The 22,871-nt window shown below is 38.4% G+C and overlaps 2 protein-coding genes across 3 annotated transcripts in view; both read left to right on the forward strand.

The window, feature by feature from the left end:
* Nucleotides 8,214–21,897, forward strand: LOC109842184. Its single transcript, XM_020411087.1, has 2 exons — nt 8,214–8,579; nt 21,811–21,897. The coding sequence occupies exons 1-2, from the start codon at nt 8,214–8,216 to the stop codon at nt 21,895–21,897; spliced, it is 453 nt and encodes a 150-aa protein (XP_020266676.1).
* Nucleotides 21,921–22,871, forward strand: part of LOC109840213 (ribulose-1,5 bisphosphate carboxylase/oxygenase large subunit N-methyltransferase, chloroplastic-like) — a 19,346-nt gene continuing 18,395 nt past the window's right edge. For both annotated transcript variants that reach the window (XM_020408769.1, XM_020408768.1), the window contains exons 1-4: nt 21,921–22,084; nt 22,230–22,313; nt 22,475–22,532; nt 22,807–22,860. In XM_020408769.1, coding sequence (XP_020264358.1) covers nt 21,951–22,084; nt 22,230–22,313; nt 22,475–22,532; nt 22,807–22,860 — 330 coding nt within the window. In that variant the 5' untranslated portion in view covers nt 21,921–21,950. The remainder of the gene's footprint in view (nt 22,085–22,229; nt 22,314–22,474; nt 22,533–22,806; nt 22,861–22,871) is intronic.

Consider the following 22,871-nt stretch of genomic DNA (forward strand, 5'->3'; position numbering starts at 1 on the left):
TGATTCGGTTAGGATAGTCGGCCAATAATAACCCTGACGAATGACTTTTTGTGCTAGGGTTCGAGCCCCTGGATGATTCCCACATATACCTTCATGGATCTCTACTAGCACATAGAGAGCTTCTGGTGGTCGTAGACATCGCAAGTAGGGTCCTATACTGCTGCCCACATAGGACATCCGATAAAGTTAGTTTTGACTCGATCTTCAGGCAAAACACCTTGTGTTAGATAAAGGATAATGGGATCCATCCAACAAGGTGATATAGGTTCTTCTGTCTCCATAAGGATCTCTGACGGCTTTGAGATACTAGGGTGCTCCAGTGTATCCGTATAAACAAGTCTAGAATAAATTCTCGAATTCGTTGATCCCAGTTTAGAGAGGCCATCTGCTCAAGCATTAAGGGCTCGGGGTACTTGAACTATCTTGGATTCTAAGAAGGTTGTTAGAAGTTCTTTGGCGATTCGAAATTATTAGGCCATCCTTAAGTCTTTAGCAGTATAGCGACCGTTGATTTGATGGACAATTAATTATGAGTCAGCTAGAACATAAAGGCGTTCGACCTTCAAAGCTCGTGCCGCTCGGAGGCCGACGAGTAGAGCTTTATACTCGGCTTCGTTGTTCAAGGTCAAGAATTTAAAGGAAATGGAATGCTCATATATCGACCCGTCGGAGCTTCGTATGACCACTCATGCTCTACTGCCCGCCTCTCTAGAGGATCCATCTACTTGCAGTAGCCACCACGAGTCATATTCGGGTGAATCATACTCCAGAGCATAACGAGTTGGAGGGGTAGCCTGGCGTTCTGGGGTGAAGGTTGAGGAGGTGGCACGAGTACTCCTGGTTCATCATTTTGGGGAGCCAATTCGATCAAGAAGTCAGCCAGAGCTTGAGACTTCATAGTTGTTTGTGATTCAAATTGGACATCATGCTCGCTAAGCTCAACCACCCAGGCAACCATTCTTCCTGATGTGGTAGGACTTTCCAAATCTTTCTTTAAGGGTAGGTTCGTTCTGACAATAATGGGGTGAGCCTGGAAATAAGGATAGAGTCATCTAGCTGTAAGGATGAGGGTGAAAGCAACTTTCTCTATAAAAGAATAATTGAGTTCGCCTGCTCGGAGGATTTGGCTCACATAATAGACGGCCTTTTGCGTATTTTCTTCCTCCTGAACAAGGACAGAACTAACTGCTTCAGAGGAGGCATCTATGTATACAAACAAAGTCTCCCCTCTTATAGGTTGGCTCAGCAATGGCTTTGCACTCAAGTAAGCTTTGAGATCTTGAAATGCTACTCTGCATCCAGCCATCCAAACTATACCCTCCTTCAAGCTTTTGCTTCCTCTTAATATTTTAAAGAAATGAGGGTTCTCTGGGCGGACTTGGATAAAAATCGACCTAGAGCTGCGACCCTCCCATTTAACTTCTGGATCTCTCTCAAAGTACGCGGCTTAGGGAGTCACTCTATTGCAGCAATCTTTTCAGGGTTGACCTTAATACCCCTTTGGGTAATCATGAATCCAAAAAAGTTCCTTGATTGTACGCTGAAGGCACATTTAGTTGGGTTGAGCTTCATTCGATATCACCTTAGGGTCGAAAAGGTCTCGTCCAAATCTAAAATATGGGTAGACGCTTGTTTGGACGCTTATTTGGATTTCACCAATAGATCATCCACGTAAGCTTCAAGATTGCGATCGATCTGATGTTGGAAGACCTTGGCTACAAGTCGCTAGTAGGTGGCTCCAATATTCTTCAGTCCAAAGGGCATTATTTTGTAGCAGTACGTACCCATATCGATGATGAAAGAAGTCTTCTCTTGATCGTGCTTAGCCATGAAAATTTGATTGTAGCTAGAGAAAGCATCCATGAAACTAAGCATTTCATGTCCCGCGCTCTCGTCAACTAACTGATTGATTGAAGGCAGGATAACTCTCTTTAGGACAAGCTTTGTTAAGGTCGGTAAAATCCACACACATCCTCTACTTATTCAGTGCTTTTTTCACCAGGACCACATTGGCTAACCACTCGGGATATTGGACCTCTCGGATAAAGTCGGCTTTCAAAAGCCTCTTCACCTCGTCCACTGCCGCCTTCTGGCGCTCTGGGCCTAGATGCCTCTTCTTCTGTCGAACTGGTTTGACATATTTGTCCACAGCTAGTTCGTGACACATTATCTCAAGGGGAACCCCTAACATGTCGTCCGGTCTCCAAGCAAATACATCAGTATTGGCTTTTAGAAATTCCACCATAGCCCCTCTTAAGGGATCGACTAATCCGGACCTAATCTTAATTGTCTTCATTCCTTCTTGATCAATAGGAACTTCTTGGAGATCTTCTACTGGCTCCGTCCTTGGTCTTTCTACTGTCTTCTCCAGTTGAAGACATGTTTTTTTCAATCGGTATGGTGCCTTGGACACCCTACCCCTTGATCTAGAGTAGATAGCAAGATCTGGCGTCTTTTTGATTGTTCCGAGCTACTCTGACTCCATTTAGGATCAGAAATTTGATAATCTGATGATAAGTTGAGGGGATGATGTGCAAGAGGTGGAGAGCGATTCAACCCAATATAACATTTTGGGCTGACTTCAAATCCATTACCAGAAACTGGGTTTGGATAGTGATTTGCCTAGGATATTCTCCTAATACAAATGGAAAGGTTATCATTCTCTCTAGTAAGAGGGCATGTCCAGTGAAACCCACAAGGGGTCCTCTGCAAGGAAGGGGGCGAGATTTGTCAATTGTCATCTGATTGAAGGCGCTTGTATATAAGACGTCCACCGAGCTTCCGGTGTTGACCATAATTCGTTTCACCTTATACCCATTAATGACTACGGTGATAACAAGAGGATCATCATGGGGCGTCTCAACACCCTGTAGGTCATCATCAGTAAAAGATATGAGCTCTTCTGTCCTCGCCTTTTTAGGATCATGATCGACTTGCAACGTTCTTCTAGCATATCTCTTTTATTCATTGTTGGATGACCCCTCAATTGTAGGACCCCCACTTATTATATTAATGACTCCTTTGTGAGTAGTCTCTTGGGGTCGTTCGCTTATTTAAGGTCGAGGTCGAGGCGACCGCAAGTGTAATCTCCTATCATTTCTGTTTGGGGTAGTATCCTTACGATCTCTCCGAAAGGTGAGATTTCTCAGATGTCCTCTCTCAATTAGATCTTCTATGGACCCAACAATCATTGGTTAGGTGTCCGTGATCCCGATGATAATGACAATATTGCTTAGTATCCCTACTCCTGGGATGTGATGACATCTTAGGTGCAGGATCTTTGAGATATCCTTCCCTTTAGACCATAGCCAAGGCATTAGTAAGCAAGGTGTCCAAGATGGTTATAGATTCCTTTGGCGTTGGATTTCTCTGTTGATTCCTCCTGTCTGAGTGATTAGGATGGGAGTTGGCCCTTGGAGGATTCTTGTGCCATCCTAGTCCTGGAGGACTTTCGGTCAGTTCAGGTGATAGAACTACTGCTGGTGCTGTTAGAGGGTTTGAGGGAACGGCCATGGTTACTAGCGTTGCTGAAGTCGTGACAACGGGAACCCTTATGTCCCTTGCTGAGGCCTTGTAAGCTCGGACGTCATCCATATCCATGTATCTGTGACGCCCCTGGGTTCACACAAGGCTGCAGTCCGAGGTGAAACCAGAAATGTCAAACCTGCCATGCACCACACCGTGCAATAACATGTTTCACCATCACAATTTCTATCTCTCTAGTGGAATCAACAACAGGTGTAGTACAAAGCCAGTAAAAGGTTATACAAGAATCAACTGATGAAATAATAGAGATCAAATTAATATTTCACCATCTAATATGTTGGAGTACAAATAAATGTCTGAAATAAATAAACTGGAGTTCTCATCAAGTCTCAAAATACAAAATGTCTGAAAACTGGAGTTCTCATCAAGTCTCAAAATACAAAATGTCTGACAAGAGAAAATAAGGCACACAACCTTTTTAACTTCTAGAATAAAACTCTCAAGTGTCTAAACAGAAGTCTACAGTGGAGCTCAAGGAAAAATATAACTAAAATAGATGGCTGAAGCTAAAGTGCATCGCCGTCAACCTGCGACTCTCCGGGCTCCTGGCTCGTTACCTGAAAGGGGGAGGGACAACAAGCGTCAAAGCGCTAGCGAGCAACATCACAACCAACCCCAAGGGATAGGGCTTGTTGTATATGAAAACACAGATAATACATAATAATACAAATCATCTACACAAACATCTATGGGTTTTAGTACTTAGGGAAATACAACACGAGCATAGGTACGTCGAGCGAAATAATCCAAACAAGGAAACCCTCATGTATATACCTTGTATCTCAAATTGTAGATCCCTAAATATTAAACCCGAGGTTGGTCATAAGAAATAAATAAAGAAAAGAATACATACCCATCTCTGCCAATAAAGTGCAAACATGTCAAAACTACAATAGGTGTCGTGCACAACCTAGGTAGCTATCATGTCCCAGCCTAATACAATCTATCATGTACCCAACTTGATTACGTAACATGTTCAAGGTTTAGCAAAAGTCTAAAACATGTTTGAAATGGATTATAGTCCAACACGAGGACTCTAATGGATTATAGTTCAACACGAGGACTTTAATGGGTTATAGTCCAACACGAGGACTGTGTATAAGAAAGTGTACATGTCTTATTCCCATACACACCCTACTGTACTGACTTAAACTTGTGTTCGAAAGGTTATCTCACATGTATGGTGAAATCATATTCACTGCAAATAAATACTCAATAAACAAGGCACTCCTCAAGTCCAAACATGGTAGATAGTACCCTTGAAATATGTAAACACTGTATACATACATATATATATAAACAGCAGATGATTTAAACAGAAGCACGAGCGAAACAGAAAGAAAAAATACTGCGATGAGTCGACTCGTGTTCAATATGAGTCGACTCAGCAGAACACAAATAATAGTAGGAAAGGACTTCATGAGTCGACTCATGACAGTCATGGGTCGACTCATGACTTATGGGTCGACTCTTACTCTGACGAGTCAACTCAGCAGAAACGAAAAGACAACACAACTAGACTTCGTGAGTCGACTCATGACAGTTATGGGTTGACTCAACCTGTTGAGTCGACTCATGATAAGCCGTGGGTCGACTCACGGGCTGAACACAGCTTTTCTCCCAACTGTAACTTGTTCAAACGATCCACACTTCCATCTTAATGATCTACACTTCTATAGCCATCAATTCTTGACTATGATACAGTGAGAAAAACATATTTATCATGAGAAACGATTTTCTTGTAGGTTAAATCTAACATTTAGCTCCTATACATGAAAGAAAGCATTTAATCAAAATAAAACTCATATTTTTATTCTTTAAACAAAATTCCAGATCTGGGTTTTCATGAAAAACTTGTTGGTGGGGATTTAAAATCCGAAATACATGATTTCTAGCATTAACCCTAACAAGGATCTTGATTCATACTTGAAAATAAGTCTTAAGCTCAATAAAACTTATGGAAAACAGTTATAAACTATTAAAAACATGGGAAAAGGGTTGGGCGAGATGTTACTCGCCTCAAAAGTGATGATGAACAATCCCCTTCGCTGTAATCCACGAAAAGCCACTGAAAATCCCCAAAAATTGCCCAAGAAATCCCAAAAACGAGCTAGGGTTTTGAGGGGGAGAAGAGGCTAGGGTTTCTCTAGGGTTTTTTTGATGAACAAGAGTGTTTTCGGGTGGGGAGGAACATATATGAGTGGATAAAACCCGACCCGAAACCCAAACAAACCCGACTCAGAAAACCAGAAAAATCCCGATGAGTCGACTCATGGCAGTCATGGGTCGACTCATGACTCATGGGTCGACTCATGATATAATGAGTCGACTCAACAGAGACTAAACATCAACAGGACTCGATTTAGTGAGTCGACTCATGACAGTCATGGGTCGACTCATGGACTAGAAACTGCATACAACAGGACTCGATTTAGTGAGTCGACTCATGACAGTCATGGGTCGACTCATGGACTAGAAACTGCATACTCTGACTTTGCTGCATATAATTGAAATCTAGCACACTCAACCTCATTACTGATGTGCATATACATACTCAAAAATCTACGGGGTCTTACAGTATCCATGGGCTTTGGCTATTAATTGTTCATAATTGGTGACTGGTTTCTTAGCGAGAGAGTCAGCCAATTCATTACTCTGCAGGCCGGCGACGAGTGTCGCCATGGCGACTGCGCTTCCCAGGTTGTTGACTTCCAACCTCTTAGCTTGGAATCTCTTGAAGTAGGACCGGAGGCTCTCTTCTGGTCCTTGCCTCATTTAGATCAGCGCATGAGGGGGGGGGGGGGGTGGTTGGGGGGGGGGGGTTTGCTTGGTATCAGCTAGGAAGTGGTGGATGAACTTTCGACTCAACTGTCGAAAATTATTATTGGACCTTCTACTCAAAGCGTTCCACCAAAGTTTAGCTCTTTTAGTGAGGGTGATGGAGAAGCACCGACAGAGGATTGCTTCAGAAACTTGGAGCATACTCATTATGTCAAAATAATTTTGAACGTGCTCAGAAGGATCTCCTTCTCCTGAGTATGTCCCTAAGTGGGGCATTTTGAACTTCTCAAATGAGCATTTCATTATCTCGTCTGAGAGTGGGGTATTCCCTCCGATTGTATCAGCAATTGGCCTGTATACTCGATCGTAGGCGGAATCTCCTGAAGTAGTAGATAAGGATGAGAGGGCGCGATGATGGAGCTTCTTGGAACCTACTTGGCACGTCCTTCTGAATGACTGGGACCACAACTTTTACCATGGGTTTTTGAATGAGGACAGCGGTGCCACTCCTGTTGAGATACAACGTCCGATTGCCTGGGGCGGCTCTCCGCCTGTCTAGGGGGGTTATGAAGAGTTCGTGGTGGGACATTCCGTTGCTGGGAAGGAGGTGCTTCTGATCGTTAGTCTCCAGAGGGAGGAGGTGGTACAGTGGCTTGTGGTGGTGCTGGGATTCACCATAGAACATCGTTGGTCAAGACAGCAAACTGCTCTTCAAGTGATAGGGTGAGCTGGTTCACCGCTTGTTCCAATTGATCTTGGGTAACATAATTAGACGACTGTCTTCGAGGTTGAGACTGCTTAGATCCTATATTGGAGCCTGATATTTTTTCTCAAAATAGGAAAAGAGGCCCCACGGTGGGCGTCAAACTATTGATGTTAAATATCACACAGCTAAATAAAATCACGGAGTTTGCAAGGGGTTGCTTTCTTCTTTGACTTTACGCCTGGTTCTGTAGTTAAGATGATTGAGCAATCTGCACACAAAGAGTCATAAGAGGGAGGTGATAAATTCCCCCGTGGTACCTCTGATGATCAAGTTAGTTGATGAACTTGGGCTTGAGTGGAGTAACAGAACTGAGTGTTCTTCCTTTTGTGTAGTGTGTGCTCTTAAGAGTTTTAGATTGCGAACCTTTTGCTATCGTGAATAACCTCTCTATTTATGGGAGATGCCGAGGGCAGGTTGGTCACTCCATGGGTATACAGTAAGACGGTAGTGAGGCGGTGATGAGGAGTGAGTTGGAAAATAAGTCATTATTCGCTCTACACGTGTTGGTTTGTGAGTGGCGGGAGATCACTTTGGCAACATTGGGAGCCAGCAACCGACATGTCTTCAAGACAGTTGAGGAGTGACACTTAATGATGATCATCAAAGATTAAACAATGTTGAGAAGTGATACCTATGCTGATAGATATGAGATAAGGGCAATCCTTTAGCTTCGTCGAGAAGCAAGGCTCATAGGGTCATATCTTCGAGTTGCTGACTTTCGTGTCGACCAACACCGCCTTTCGCATCGACTCAGGAGTGTCGCATTGTTCGACTGGTGTGAATGTTGTCTCGTCTCAGCTAATAACCATCTTTTGAGTCGACATAAAGAAGTAGACTCATCTGGGAGATCAGGATCTCTCGTGTCGACTGTCACCGCTTCTCGCGCTGACACTGGGGTGTCGGCTTGTTGGGCTAGTCGAGATGCTGACTCATCAAGTTATATATTCGTGGAACAGATATGTCCCATAATAATATTATTACAAAAATCACTTTATAATTTTCCACTTAATAAGAAGAATTGATGATAAAAAATAGTATATCCACGTGCAAAGCACGTACACTATACCAGTAGATATAGATAAGGCAACTCCCTCCTTTTTTCCATCAAACAGGAACAACTATGGCCAGTCCCTCCCTCTTCCTCCAAACCTCCTCCTTCCTCACTCGCTTCACCCAAAACCCATCTCCACCTTCTCGCCAAAATCTCTTTGCTTCCCGCCATAACATCCGCTGCTGCTCGATCTCTGCCACCTCCTCCAGCAGCGCACCATCAAAGGCGTTCGAGATCCCGTGGGGCTGCGAGATCGAGTCCCTCGAGAGCGCGTCCGAGCTCCAGCAATGGCTATCGGATTCAGGTCTGCCTCCGCAAAAGATGGGGATCGAAAGAGTGGATGTTGGAGAGCGAGGGCTGGTTGCTCTGAAGAACATTAGGAAAGGGGAGAAATTGCTCTTCGTGCCTCCGTCCCTTGTTATTACTGCTGATTCGGTATGATTTTTGTTTACTTATGATCGATTAAGTGTATTTAGTTTGGTTACTTTTTAATTTTCTGGTGCTTTTTGTTGATTTTTATGAAAAAGTGCATCTTTTTAGCTTTTAAAAATAGTTAATTATGGAACTGATTTAGCATATCTAAGGGTTCAAGAATGCTTGAAACCTGACAATCACTTATAATGCGAAAAGATGTACAGTAGGATATAACGGAGAGCTAAAATGAGAAATGCCAAAGCTGGGCATCGAATGATATGTCGATACATGGTGAATACTAAAGCACAAATGAAGTATTTGTATCTTCAAAGATCCTGGAGTTTTGTACAACCTATAATGGGAGAATTTTTTTGAAATAGGACGATTTTGATAAATATTTAGCAAAACCGACCATTTTGCTAAATATTTAATAAACCTGACTTCTTTTTGGCCAGCTCACCAAGGCTGGCCAAAAAGAGGTCAGTTTTGCTAAACATGGGTTTCGAAACACACATGACTAGTAGTCTCGTGTGTTTAGTGGCTGCTAATCAGCCCCTAAACAAGAATAAAAAATAGTAGTAGCAAAAAACCCATGAGACTACTAGTCCTATGTGTTTTTGGTGCAGTTAACAGAAAATCCATAGGACTACTAGTTTCGTGGTTTTGTAGAAACACCAAAACCTGCACAAAACATGCACAGATTCATCCCGACATATATTTTGCATGTATACAATATTTCATATGCACAGAAAATATAAATCCACCTCATATACATTGCTAAACAATATAATCATTATATAAGTTATAAATTTTAAGAAATATACATAAACTAAAACACATTTAATCAATTCACAACATCAAAACACAATATATAAATCCACCTCATATACATATCCATATGCCAAAATACTCCCAACAAATCTAAATGTATCAAGTATATTTATTTACAACTACAGTCTAAGTAGAAAATCCAATAAACTATCACATACAACCTAAAAGTCCTCCCCTCCCCCGTTGTTTCCCTCATTGTACTCGCTCATATTGTCTGCGTTCTCCTTTGACTTGAGCTTGTATGTGCTCGCACTCTGTTTGTGTGCGTGGCTGTGATGGACCAGCTTCATTGTTGTGCAAGCCAGATCCACCTCATTTTCATTGGCGTGCATATAAGACATCCTCTCATGCGCCATCCTCTCGCAACCATCATGCCGATCCTCATGAGTTCAATGAAGAGCTTTATGAACCCTCCACACTATCCGCTATAATACCGGTACATGTACAAATTCTCCTATTGCGGTAGCTATGCCCTCATTTGCAATGTCCTCTATATCATCCATAACGTCTATCTGCAATTACGTAAAAACGTATATATAAACAACCAAAAGCTAACAAGGGATTAACAAACTAAAAATGGATGGAAAATTATTTGAAATTACGTAACTTACTTATCCATTCTCTATCATCTACACCCCTTGGTACATATATTGCTTGTTGGGAACATATCTCAAGTTCGTCAACTGGATGCGTGTTTGAGTGATTATCCATCTTTTGGTAATCCTCCAATACGATCTTATATAATATGTTTTCTCCATCGGAGGATAAAGCTGCTCGACGATACTGAAATGTCGATCATTCCATCAAGCAATCTACTGATGATGATCATTTGCCCAGTCTATTTGGTGCCCACCCTTGGACGTCTTTCTCTCTATTTTTCTACTTATCAAGCATGTTGTGCCAAACCAAACTGCCTAAGCACGCGATCCGACACATGCTTCTCCATAATTTCAAAGCAAATGAGGGGAACTCTTGCTCTCCACATACCGTACCCCTCCATGCAAATCAGTGGTAGGCGAGGTAGGTGAGTTTTGTATGGCTTCCACTCGAACTACAAAATATTCCACATATTAATGACTCTTTGAAATAGTTTGGTAACTTAAAATTTCTTAAATTAAAAATTGATGCCTCATAAATTTTCATCCAGTCGAGCTCATCTCTGTAAAAATCTAACTATCTCGCCGAGGTCTCATTGTAGCATTTTTGGACGTTCCGTCCGCATGAATGATAAAAGGTTAGCATTTAATACTATAATTAAAATTCAAAATCAAGTTTGCTTTAATTAGTTTCAAAATTATTTACCTGTAGTTCAATGGAATCTGTCCATCTAAAACTCGTGTCTCGCATAATCTTGGTTTCAAAACTAATCTCTTCATGCCAAAAATTGTAATAATGTCAAACACCCTTTGAGCTATTTATTTTGCATAAAAGCAACTTTCGATATTTTCGTATACATGTATGCTAAAATAGCACTACCCGTGGTAATGTCCCACATGTGTCGAAGTTCCGAAGAAGTGGTAACCACCCATTATATTAAAAATGCGGGTAAATGGCACTTATATACCCTATTTTTCGCTTTTGTAGCAGTTATATACCCTGAGTTACAAAACATAGCAAAAAAAAAGCCTTGAGTCGGTAAAATTTTATAAGTTGGTACCTTCTGTTAACCAACCGTGAGAATATTCTCTGGAATATTCCCACGTGCTGGACATATAACCAACTTGAATGCTTCTTACCTTCATTTACTACAGTATTTACTATATTACCTACCTCTCTCCCCAAATTAACTTGTTTTCATCATCTTCTTCTTTTCATAGCCTCCAACTTCTTCTTCCAACCCTCCTCGTCTAGAGCTTCAAGTGGGTCATCAAGCTATCAAGCCTTGTTGTTGGTGAAGAGAAGGAGAACCATGTATGTAATAACAAACCCAACTAAAAAATTAATTTTTAACATCATAATTAAATCTTCAAACCATATGATGTCAACAAAAAAGATGAAATTTAAATATCATACCCAATGCTTCAAGTTTTACCCTGAACTCAAAATTTAACTAGTCAACTCCCCATGCTTAATCGTAAAAGCACAAAATTTTAACCAGTCAATTCCCCATGCTTAATCACAAAAGCTTCATAAATAGATTTTTCAACATATGAACACACTTAGCTATGTGTACAGACGATTGGAGATGAAATATTACTAGAATAGCACAATTTGATTGCAATGTAAAATTCAATAAGCCAAAATTACTCCAAAATTAGAAAATTAGATGTTTTTAATGTAGGAATCATGAAGTTTAGCTTAATTAACCCTAGAAACTTTTATTTTAGGTTAATCGTCAAAAAAGAAAAAAGAAAAAACCCACACAATCTAATGCTGAACTAGGGTTAAGAGACTGACATCGACGATGAGCTAAGATTGAGAGGAGCTGGCTACTGTAAGTGGATCCTCATGACGAATCGTTCCGGTGTCGGTTCTTCTCTTTTGTCAATGAATTTGAGAAAGCACGGGCTCCTGATTGCTGCAATGTCAAGTTCATGTTAAGAGAATTTGGGGGAGATTTTGGAGAGGATATGGTAATAGTAGAAAATAAGAGTTTTCACTATGTGGGGATGGGGGGGTTAATTCCTAAGGAGGGGTATTATTGTCCTTTCATGTTTAACACCGTTAGTTAAATTTAAACAGTTACCAACTCAGGGTATTTTTACTATGTTTTGTAACTTAGGGTATATAAGTGCTACAAGAGTGAAATAATAGGGTATATAAATGCCATTTAGCCTAAAAATGCATTTAGTTTTATTCAATTAATTATTATGAAATCAAATAGCGAAATAAATGTTGGGAATAATTATATTACATCAAATGTACCTTGTCTTTACTTGAATCAGGGAATAGAAGCGTCCTAATCATTTGCAAAATATATGCACGCGTATGTTGATGGATTATGACTTGGGATGCATCTTCCGGCTACGGGTGTGAGAAATTTTCTTTGAGCCACTTCAATCTAACATTCCCGCTAGGCAACGACTGCGAAGATACTCCCAACAACTCCTTACAAACTCGGTGTCATACATGTCTATTTATCCCTGTAACACAAGGACCATCAATGCGGAGACGAATGATTACTACTACATCTTGGAGAGCAATAGTTGACTCGCCGACACATAGATGAAAAATGTTAGTCTCTGGCCTCCATCTACCCATCAATGCATTAAGTAGTGCTCAAGGTTTTAAATATCGGTTATCGGGAATTTATCGGACGACCAAAATTCTTATCGGATAGCGGAAATCGGGGATATATCGGGGATAAGTAGTATTTATCGGAGTGATATACTAGATGGTGTATATATATAATATAATAACTAAAAAATATAATCTAACCATGCTTAATGAAATATAAACATTCCAAAATGTAAATCATCATGTTTAGAATCACTAACCAATTGTAGAAAACAAAACTTGCATCTTGACCGCACGATGAAACCATTCGATTGCATAGCCTTACTTATCGGCCGATAATCCCGATAAAAAAACCTTACTTATCGGCCGATAAGTACCGATAACGCCGATAACTCCCCGATAACTTGCCAAAAACGATAACCGATTAAAAATCCAAGTTATCCTATCGGAGAGCTCCCAAATCCGATAACTCGGCCGATAATATCGGTTATCGGCCGATATTTAAAACAGTGGTAGTGCTTAATCGAGTTTCATCCACTGTAGCCTTGAGCATGTGAGAAAACCAGCTTGGGCTACCAAGGCAATCATATGCTTATCCTTAAGTGGCCAACGCATATGTCCGAAGCTATGATCAACCATAACTAGCTTTGGTCCTTTCTGCATAACAATGAAAAATAATATTAGAGTATAACAATGAAAAATAATATTAGAGTATAAAAGGAAAAAGTTATGACATATAAAACTTAGTCATGCATGTATGCCTCAAGATTCACCAGCTTGAGCTACCAAGGCAATCATATGCTTATCCTTAAGTAGCCAACGCGTATGTCCGAGGCTATGATCAACCATAACTAGCTTTGGTCCTTTTTGCATAACAATGAAAAATAATATTAGAGTATAACAATGAAAAATAATATTAGAGTATAAAAGGAAAAAGTTATGACATATAAAACTTATTCATGCATGTATGCCTCAAGATTCATACTTGTTCTTGATGCACAACGAAACTTATTAGGACCTAATTGATTATATTCACTGCATTTAATTCGTGACGCCGCTTCTTCCTAGCCTTGATCCAGGGTACCTCTAATGCGCACAGATTAAGGTCGTCCTGGTTGTCTTTTGTACTAAGGTGGTAATAGACATGGTCCATTATAAGCTGGCCAATAATAACTATCATCGGGAGGATGAAAACTCTCCTTGTAGGCCTTTCGATAATGATTTGTTGAATACCAAGCTCCGCAATACCTATCATAAGGCAATCTAGCGCCGCTATCCTAATTGGAACTAGCCGCTAAAACACGTGCACATGGTAATTTTTGTAATTATGGTATATTACAAGTACAACTGAACTTCCGCTCATAGAGGTAAACGGTGTAAGTATCTTCACAATCTTTAACCTCTTATTCATTGTCGTTGAATGGAGTAATTTTATATGATCTTACGGCTACAATCTTTTTCTACATAATACTCTTATTTTTTAGAGTGTAAATCGTCGTCCAACTTGCACCATCACCATGTCTCTTATTAAAGTATGCATTTAATCTATAAAACGTCCTTGCAACCAAGGTTTGAATTATCATAGCTCGGGTACCCTTGAGTACGCCATTGAAACCTTCAGAGCAATTAGTTGTCATACAATAGCACACTCCATCAACTTTACATAATGCCCATCGGTCTTCGTATTGCGACTTCTAGTTTTGTTCAATCCAGTTGTGTGCTTCAACTGATAGTGACTTAAATTTGTCCCAACAATGCTCATATACTAGTATGTCGGCTGCATACCCTGCTTGTCACAATAGATTTTGTAAATTGACCTCTCTTTGGGCAATCTCTTTGGGCAATCTCTTTAGATAACGTGTCCAATTGACTAAAATACTCGTATGAGCCTCTCCACTCCCAGTGCAATCTCTTTAGACAATATTTCGTATTCGGTACCCGGATTTTTTCTCTTAATTGCTTCAAGATATCGCAGAGTTAATTCGTAAAATTTCTCGTAATCTCTAAGATTTTATTCAACGCCTTCCTCTGTGCATCATATGCTTTATATTTGAATATAGTTATTTTTCTCATATCGTATACCTTTGTAATTATCTGACTTAGAGTAAGATCAAGTTTTCACATTACTTTGGGCATAATTAGCTTCAATATATGAGAGGGAGTTATTGCCTTATGATCAACATTGATAGTCGGATTGCAACATGTATGAAGTCCGCAATAACTAAAGATCATAAATTGCCCATTAGATTTTTTTCCTAACTGCTGCACTAAGCTTCCATAGACACTTTGAATTTCTTTCATCTTAAGCACTTGCATACTCTCCTTGAGCTTTCTCGTTGAAGTAGCACTTTACATGGTAGTTATTTGTATTAGTTTTCACTAGCTTTAATTTGATCCGATTCTTGATTGACCATTCACGTATAGCGAAAACAAACATTTCCTTATTCTCGAATAGATCTCTTTTTTTGAAAGTGAAGTCCTTGGGTCGTTCGAAATTAGAACCAAAATTAACGAACTCAGCTTGTGAGGTATTTATCCACTCATCATTTTAAAACTCTTATGGTAATGGTTCTTCAGACTCTACATAATCATTGTTTATACAAAATTCATCCATCCAACTGGTGTCCATATTAATTCCTCCAATTGCACACTGCATGCTATCAAGACGTTCCTCTTCTTCAGCATCTTCATAATCACCATCTGCATCCTTATCCTCTTCTACAATAGAACCAACCGGTAAATTACCTGTAACATGACCTGAAGTGTTGTGGAACAGATCACTCGACGTTGCACTGGGAAGGCCCACTTAGATGTTGTAATTGAGTCCATGTCATTGTGCTCGAGTCATTTTCTAAGTGCACGGTACGTGGAGATGAAATGAATTCGCTCAAGTTATTTTCTAAGTTAAGCATGAGGGAGAACTCTCCAGGAGCATATGAAACTTGGGCAATACTGGATATTGAAAAATTTTCAATGAACAACTCGATGGAGATTTGATTTTCAAAAGTTGTATCATGTCACTCATTTCTTGATCATTGGTGATCTCTACAACAATTGATCTTTTTTCATTTAATGGATAATTGCAGAAGACCTTAGTTGTTACAGAAGACTTTAGTTGCATACTCTGCATTATTAATTCTAATAACTCTATATATTTGCTCCATCATTCTATCAAAGTCGTAATTTCTAGATAACATGAATATTTTTCTAGATCCTTCATCTTATATAGGCATATTATTCATTCCAACGCTCAGTTTTCCATTGAATAAGCAAATAACCGATATTCTGTTCGCCATTGAAACTAAAATATTAACATTCAACATATTCAAATTACCTATATTATTCATAAATTAAAATTTATATATCTTATTTCTAGTTAAACCATAGTTGAAAGACCCTCTATATCAAATTTAATCTATCAAAATTTAACCAAATCCTATTGTTTATCAAAATTAAAAAAATATTCTAAATATAGAGTTATTTCCAAACTACATTTGTAACTGAAAAATAGAGAAAAAATTATACAAAATTACCTTGATTAAGTGTTAAAATTCATCGGCGTCGGAGAGGTTAGACGGTATCGGAGTTCAACAATGCCGGAGTGAACTTTTAGAAAGATCCTTAGTTTTGGTTTGGAGAGAAGGAGAGAGAGAAAATTGAGGGAGAAGGAGGTGATGTGGGAGAGGATGAATGGAATGGGGGAGAGAGATTGAGGGAGAGAGATTAGGAGAGAGTTGATCCAAATCGGGTTTTTTTGAGGGAGAGAGATTGGGAGAGAGAGGTGGGTTGAGAGAAATGGCTGTGCCCTAATTTTTGGGTGCAAGTACGACTTATATAGCCTCGACAAATACACAAGACTATTAGTCCCGTGTATTTGCTAGGCCAACAGAAGCCAAAGGCTCTGTTAAACCCATGTGACTATGAGTTTTCTGATTCTTATTTAGGCACCACTTAGTGGCCACTAAACACACGGGATTACTAGTCCCGTGTGTTTTGAAACCCCTACCCAGCAAATCGATGCCAAAGAAAGATCGATTTTGCTAAATATTTAGCAAAACAGTCATATTTGCTAAATATTTATCAAAACTGTCCTTCAAAAAATTGTCCACTATAATGACCAAATCAAATCCCAAGCTTTCCCCCTTTTTTTACCAGTTACTATGTCCTAGCTTCTTATAGCACATGTCTAATTGTTATAACATCTGATACTGCGTCCTAACCTTATGAACATATTTTATGATTACTTCCAATAATTTTTTTTTACCGACTCAATAAAAATAATGAACCTAATGCAAGATGATCGTGGACAATCCATATTATTTTAAAATCTATTAGAATAATTTTTATTTTAGCAATATATGATTTGATTTCATGTAATCTTTTATTTTAGTTAGATTTTCTCTAGGATTTGATTTTGAGATCTCTTTCTAGTTTAGATAGGATTTTATTTGATTGCATTAGTTTTGTTAGGTTTTGATTTGATTAGGATTTTTATTTGCTTCATTAAGCCCCCGTTTGACTACGGTTTAAGACAGGGGTTAAGGAGGTTTAACCCCTCATTAACCCTCCAAACAATATTATTAATAAATAAATTAACAAACCCTTACAGACAGGTTAACTGAAAGTTAACCCGTGGTTGGGCGGGTTTAGTAACCCGCATGGAGAGGCAGAATAGAGATTGTTCCGCCTCCTCTATATGGGTATCTGCAGTAAAAAAATAGAAAAGAGGATCTTTAACAATAATCATGTAACTAATTTAGAATATAAGTGGATAGGAGTTTTTGGATAGAATAAAACTTATCTTAATATGCTTCCTGTGAATAATTACTTCTGTGCGATTCCATTTTTGGGATCTTTGCAATTAATTCATATTGCAAGTGTTACATATATAGATTGTGTCAAGATTCCTTCAAATGTGTGTTGTTTTCATCCCCATTTATTTGGCAAATGTACAATATGTAATTGTATTTGAAAAACTTTGTTAATTTAATACATGAATTCCAAATATATTGATCTAGGTGTATGAGTGTGACATATACATAGTCATATTTTTAATGATTCATTACTTTTGAAAATCTAGTATTTAGAATTTAATATTGACTAGAAATTTTATGTATACATTGTTCCATTGAAGTATTTTGTTGGTATCTGTTGAAAATTAATTGCAGAGATTTATGTGTGTGACTACGCTTGCTGAGATGTGGAGAATATTGATTAGATCAATAATTATGGATCCTCTAAATTTGAGTGCTTTATCAATTAAGTGCTCCTCATCTTATCGGAGATGATATTATACACAATGTTACATTAAACGCTGGGCGCTTCTAGGCGTCGGACTTGGCGCCCAGCGTTTAGTCGCCTAGGCGGGCGCCTAAGCGGTTTCTGGGCGTTTTTTTTTCTTTTTTTAATTTTTTAATTGTGATACTTAAAGATAAATATATATTTACTCAATCAAAAATGCATAAATACTAAAATACTAACACTATTAACTAAATTGTTTGGTTTACCAATTACAATAGCTCTTTGTATGTTTATACTCCTCAACTCAAATTATAAGTTTATCTCAACTCAAATTACAATATGTATTAAATTCATATAATTTTTTTTAAAAATAGTAATTTTAGTTCCACAATAAATCATGCATACTTAGATACTAAATAGCCAAAATAATAATTAACAAGGACAGAGCCTAAGATATATTTTTTTAATTTTTAATTCCAATAATTGATAGTGAATGTCTAGCTTACAGAAAGCTTAGATGTTGGATTGGTGTCTAGGCGGATTTCTTTCCTTATTTAAGTGGTGGTCGATGAGGTTTTGTTGAAGGTCGGAGGAGGTAGTGGAGATGTTCATATTTGGAGGTTAATGGAGTTTGGAGGACGTGTAGGCTACAACACATAAAATCACAACCAAGACCTACAGGGTGCAATCCACGTAAGCACGCAATGCTCCCCTAAACACTCGTAAAATCTAGGTGGGCAGCCTAAATAAGTTAGGCGGCCTAGGTGCCGCCTAGGCCTAGGCGAACGCCTAAGCGGACTAGGCGGAGGTTTTTTAAAACAGTGATTATACATGTTATTAGTTTGCAGTTTTTATTTTGAAAAACTAATTATTTGTAAATTGCCCTACTTTCTACAAGGTTAAAGATGGTATTTTTTTTAAAATAGAGGGATTAATCTCCTTAACCTTTTTTTTAATTTTCCAAACACAAAATTGTTAACCTTTATCTTAACTATCTAATTCAAATGGAAATTAATTATTTTTAACCCCTTTTGATGGGTTAACCAGGTTAATCCTTTTCACTAACCCTCTTCTCTTAATCCATGCCAAACAATACCTAAGTGTTTAGCTGCTTTCTTTTTCTAAATATGAGATGAAATCTTTCTTTTCTTAAGTAATAGACATTGATGATTAATAAAAATTTGAGTAATGATCTTGAGCATGTGGATTGCTGGTTTGGCATGTGAAGTATCTTTGGGATGTGAAGCCCTTGGGTGTGAGGCCCTAAGGTGTGAAAGCTAGTTATTATCAAAATCCTCTCTTTTCAATTATCATTCTTGATCATTCCCTCTAAAAAAATTAGCAATATCCAACTCAAAGCAAAGTACCCTAGCTAATAAACCCTAAAACCCCAAAATCAGAGTACTATTCACGGATTACACAATCATGCATTGTTTATCACGCGAACATTAACCTTCTTACTCTTTGTCATGGCTTACGCCATCGTTCCACCAAGCCGTCGATGATTTCTCGCTCCAAATAGAAGCACTCGCCCTGTTACCAACATTTGGTATCAGAGCCGAAGGATGCACAATTGTTAGGGGTAAAGTACCGATACCTCCTTCACAATAGTATGATTTCAATCCACTTAAATTCGGCGCTCTAGCCTACTTTTATGGATTTGATGGATGTGAGGAGACCTATGATTTTGAAATTTAGATTTGCAATATGGAAGATATATATTATATCTATGATATATTCGATTTGGAATTGTATTTATTACTGAGTGTTGGCTCAAGAGAAGCCAAAAAGTAGTGGTCTCCGATTGTCATTCAGGTATTCGTTCATGGGAATCTATGAAAGCTCTTACAGCAAGGAGGTATTCTTGTAGTCCATCTAGAAGATATTATTTCTCTTTAAAACCTTAACCAAAACCAACACGAGCGCCTCAACTCCAGCCAAATATGGCCTTCTAGTTGAAACTTGAATCCAATCCAGAGCCGAAGTCGAAACTTAAATCCAATCCAGAGCTAAAGTCTGGACTATAACGAGAAGCACCAAATAAGAAGATCGACTCAGAGCCAAAATTTGAGCTAGAAGAAGAATCAGAGCAAAATGTTAATTTAGATCCTGTCCGTGAGCGAGAGACACAACTTGAGCTTGAACTACAAGCTGAACCACATCAGAAAACTAATTTAAAGTTCGAGCCTGAGCTCAAACCTGAACAAGAGCCAGAACTTAAACTGGAACTAGAAGTTGAGCCGAATGTTGATCCAAATCCAAAGCTTGAATCAACTCCAAATCCTGTAACCAAGTCAAGCATAAAACCCGAATTTAAGATCGATATGCAATACAAACTCTCCACCCAGCTCACTCTAATTATTGAGTTCGTTATTCCAGACCCTCGACCACCAACTCAATTGAGTTTTACAACTCATCTTGAAGATCCTGGAATCTATGATGGAAATTTTTCTTACCAATCAAGTTAAACATTACACTTTCCCACTATAAAACTCGAGGTTGAGTTTTCTCTAACAAGGGGAGATATAATGTAGGACGATCATGGATAGTCCATCAGAGGATTTTAAGATCTATTAGAATAATTTTAATCTTAGTAATGTTTGATTTTATTTCACATAATCTTTTATTTTAGCTAGGATTTCTCTAGGATTTGATGTTGAGATCTCTTTCTAGTTTAGTTAGAATTTTATTTGATTGCATTAGTTTTGTTAGATTTTGATTTGATTGATATTTTTATTGGCTTTCTTAAGTATTTAGCTGTTTTCTTTTGCTATAAATAAGAGATGTAATCTTCTATGAGGAATAGATACCGATGATTAATGAAAATTGAGTTATGATCTTGAGCATGTGAGTTGCTTGTTTGGCATGTGACGTGTCTTTAGGGGGTGAGTCCTTGGTGTGAGGCCACTAGGTGTGAAGTCTAATTATTAACAAAATCTTCTCTTCTCAATTATTATTCTCAATCAATCCCTCCAAAAGAATTCGCAATGTCCAAATCAAGTCAATATACCGCAAGAAGCCCTAAAACACCAAAATCAGGGTACTGTTCAAGGACAAACAGTAAAAGTGTACCGTTCATCACTTGAATAGTACCTTATTGCTCTTCATCGTGAATTATGCCATCGTTCGGCCAAGCCTTGATGGTTTCTCACCTCCAGATAGAAGTCCTCGTGTAGGTGCCTAGGCGTGAGGCCCGCATTTATACCTTTTTCTTTACTAATGAGAACACAATTCTAATATTTGTGTGTTTTATTTTTTATCTAAATAATTAATCTCAACAAATCGTTATGCTTTTGTTCCCTATCAATTGGTGTTAAGCCAAAGGATCCATCTCCATCTTCTTCTCTCCATCAGAAAGAAAGACCCATTTCACAACCTTGAGCAGTCGTCAAAACCTGATCCATAGTCAAAGTACGATCCAAAGCTTTGTTTATGACACCCCAAGAAGCTTATGATTCATTCTTAGCATTTTTGACGAGGACGTCAAATTTAACGAGGAGGAGATTTGATCAGGACAAATTGAGATCTGATAAAAAATAATATGATGAAGATAGGATCTAATTTAGTTTAACTAGGATTAGATAAATTAGTTATGTCTTTATATGATTTGATATTTTTCCTTTGGTTAGGATCTTATCAGATGATTCCGATCTTCTTTAATTAGATGTTATTTAATGTTATATCTTATTTCGTTAGGATTTTTTTTTATCTTAGTTTTTCTATAAATAAGATTGTGTTTTTCATTTGGGAAGAAGTTGTGAGAAATTTGCATGTAAATTGCAGCTAGTATTAGACATGTTGGTTGGGGGCATTGGACCAAGAATTGTCCAAACAACCAACCTACCAACACAACTGATTTGTTAATGGTGTGGATTAGGTTAGATGATTCTGGATGTCCTAAGCACTTGAGATGTTGGCATATGAGGTGCCTGGGTGTGAGGCCAACATTTGTATCTTTTTCTTTTATACTTAGAACTTAATTATAATATATTTTGGGTTTCAGGAATGGAGCTGTGCAGAAGCAGGAAATGTCATGAGGAGATATTCTGTACCAGATTGGCCGTTGCTCGCCACTTGCCCTTTTTTTTGACTTTATTTAATTTTGGGTTTCAGGAATGGAGCTGTGCAGAAGCAGGAAATGTCATGAGGAGATATTCTGTACCAGATTGGCCGTTGCTCGCCACTTGCCTAATCAGTGAAGCTAGTCTCATGAAATCTTCAAGATGGAGTAGATATATCTCAGCCTTGCCTCGGCAACCTTACTCACTTTTATATTGGTAACCAAATTGTAGCCATCTTCTTTGAATTTGAAATTAAACGAGGACATTGAGTCATGAATGTGGCAGTAGTATTGAACTTTTCCTTTTCCCATCAAGGGTCTGCTCTCAGATTCTTCTCTACAGTCTTCATGTATCATTGCAGGACTCGCTCAGAATTAGACCAGTATCTAGCAGCTTCACAGATCAGAGAAAGAGCAATTGAAAGGATTACTGATGTAACTGGAACGTAATAAACACAATTCCTGAATTTCTTTTATTTTCATCGAAGTTTACAAGATTTTTATCTGTTTCTGTTTTGTATAAATTTTAGCTTCATTCACATTAATACATATGGTGGATTTCTATAGTTCCTCTTGAGTAAGCTTCCTAGTTTCAATTTGCTTGTAGGTACAATGATTTGAAGATAAAAATATTCTCCAAGTACCCTGAGTTGTTTCCTGAAGAGGTACTATTGTTGTTCTTGTTCTTCTTGCTGTTGATAGACTGAAACCTTATGAGGCCACTCCTATGTCAATTAAAATAACGTGTCCGAGATTTTGAGTTCTGAGACCAATTAATCCTATTGATCTTCAACTTTAATCTTCCAATTTTTTCACTTATGGTTTGAGGCCTCTTCAGCACTAAAGAAAAATAAAAGAAAAGAGATTGTATGTTTTCTTTCTGGTAGAAGATTGTACTCAGATGAAAAGTACTAGCAGTAACCTGTGTCCTATTTTCAGGTATTTAACATGGAGACTTTCAGATGGTCCTTTGGCATTCTCTTCTCTCGTTTGGTAAGTAAACA

This window comes from Asparagus officinalis, chromosome 5 (genome assembly GCF_001876935.1).
Source record: "Asparagus officinalis chromosome 5, Aspof.V1, whole genome shotgun sequence".
Lineage (NCBI taxonomy): Eukaryota > Viridiplantae > Streptophyta > Magnoliopsida > Asparagales > Asparagaceae > Asparagus > Asparagus officinalis.

What these genes read in the sequence shown, in the direction of transcription:
- LOC109842184 (XM_020411087.1), top strand. Translation starts at nt 8,214, where the DNA reads ATGGCCAGTCCCTCCCTCTTCCTCCAAACCTCCTCCTTCCTCACTCGC. An exon ending in TTGTTATTACTGCTGATTCG is followed by an intron (nt 8,580 to 21,810) that starts GTATGATTTTTG and finishes TTTGGGTTTCAG; the next exon opens with GAATGGAGCTGTGCAGAAGC.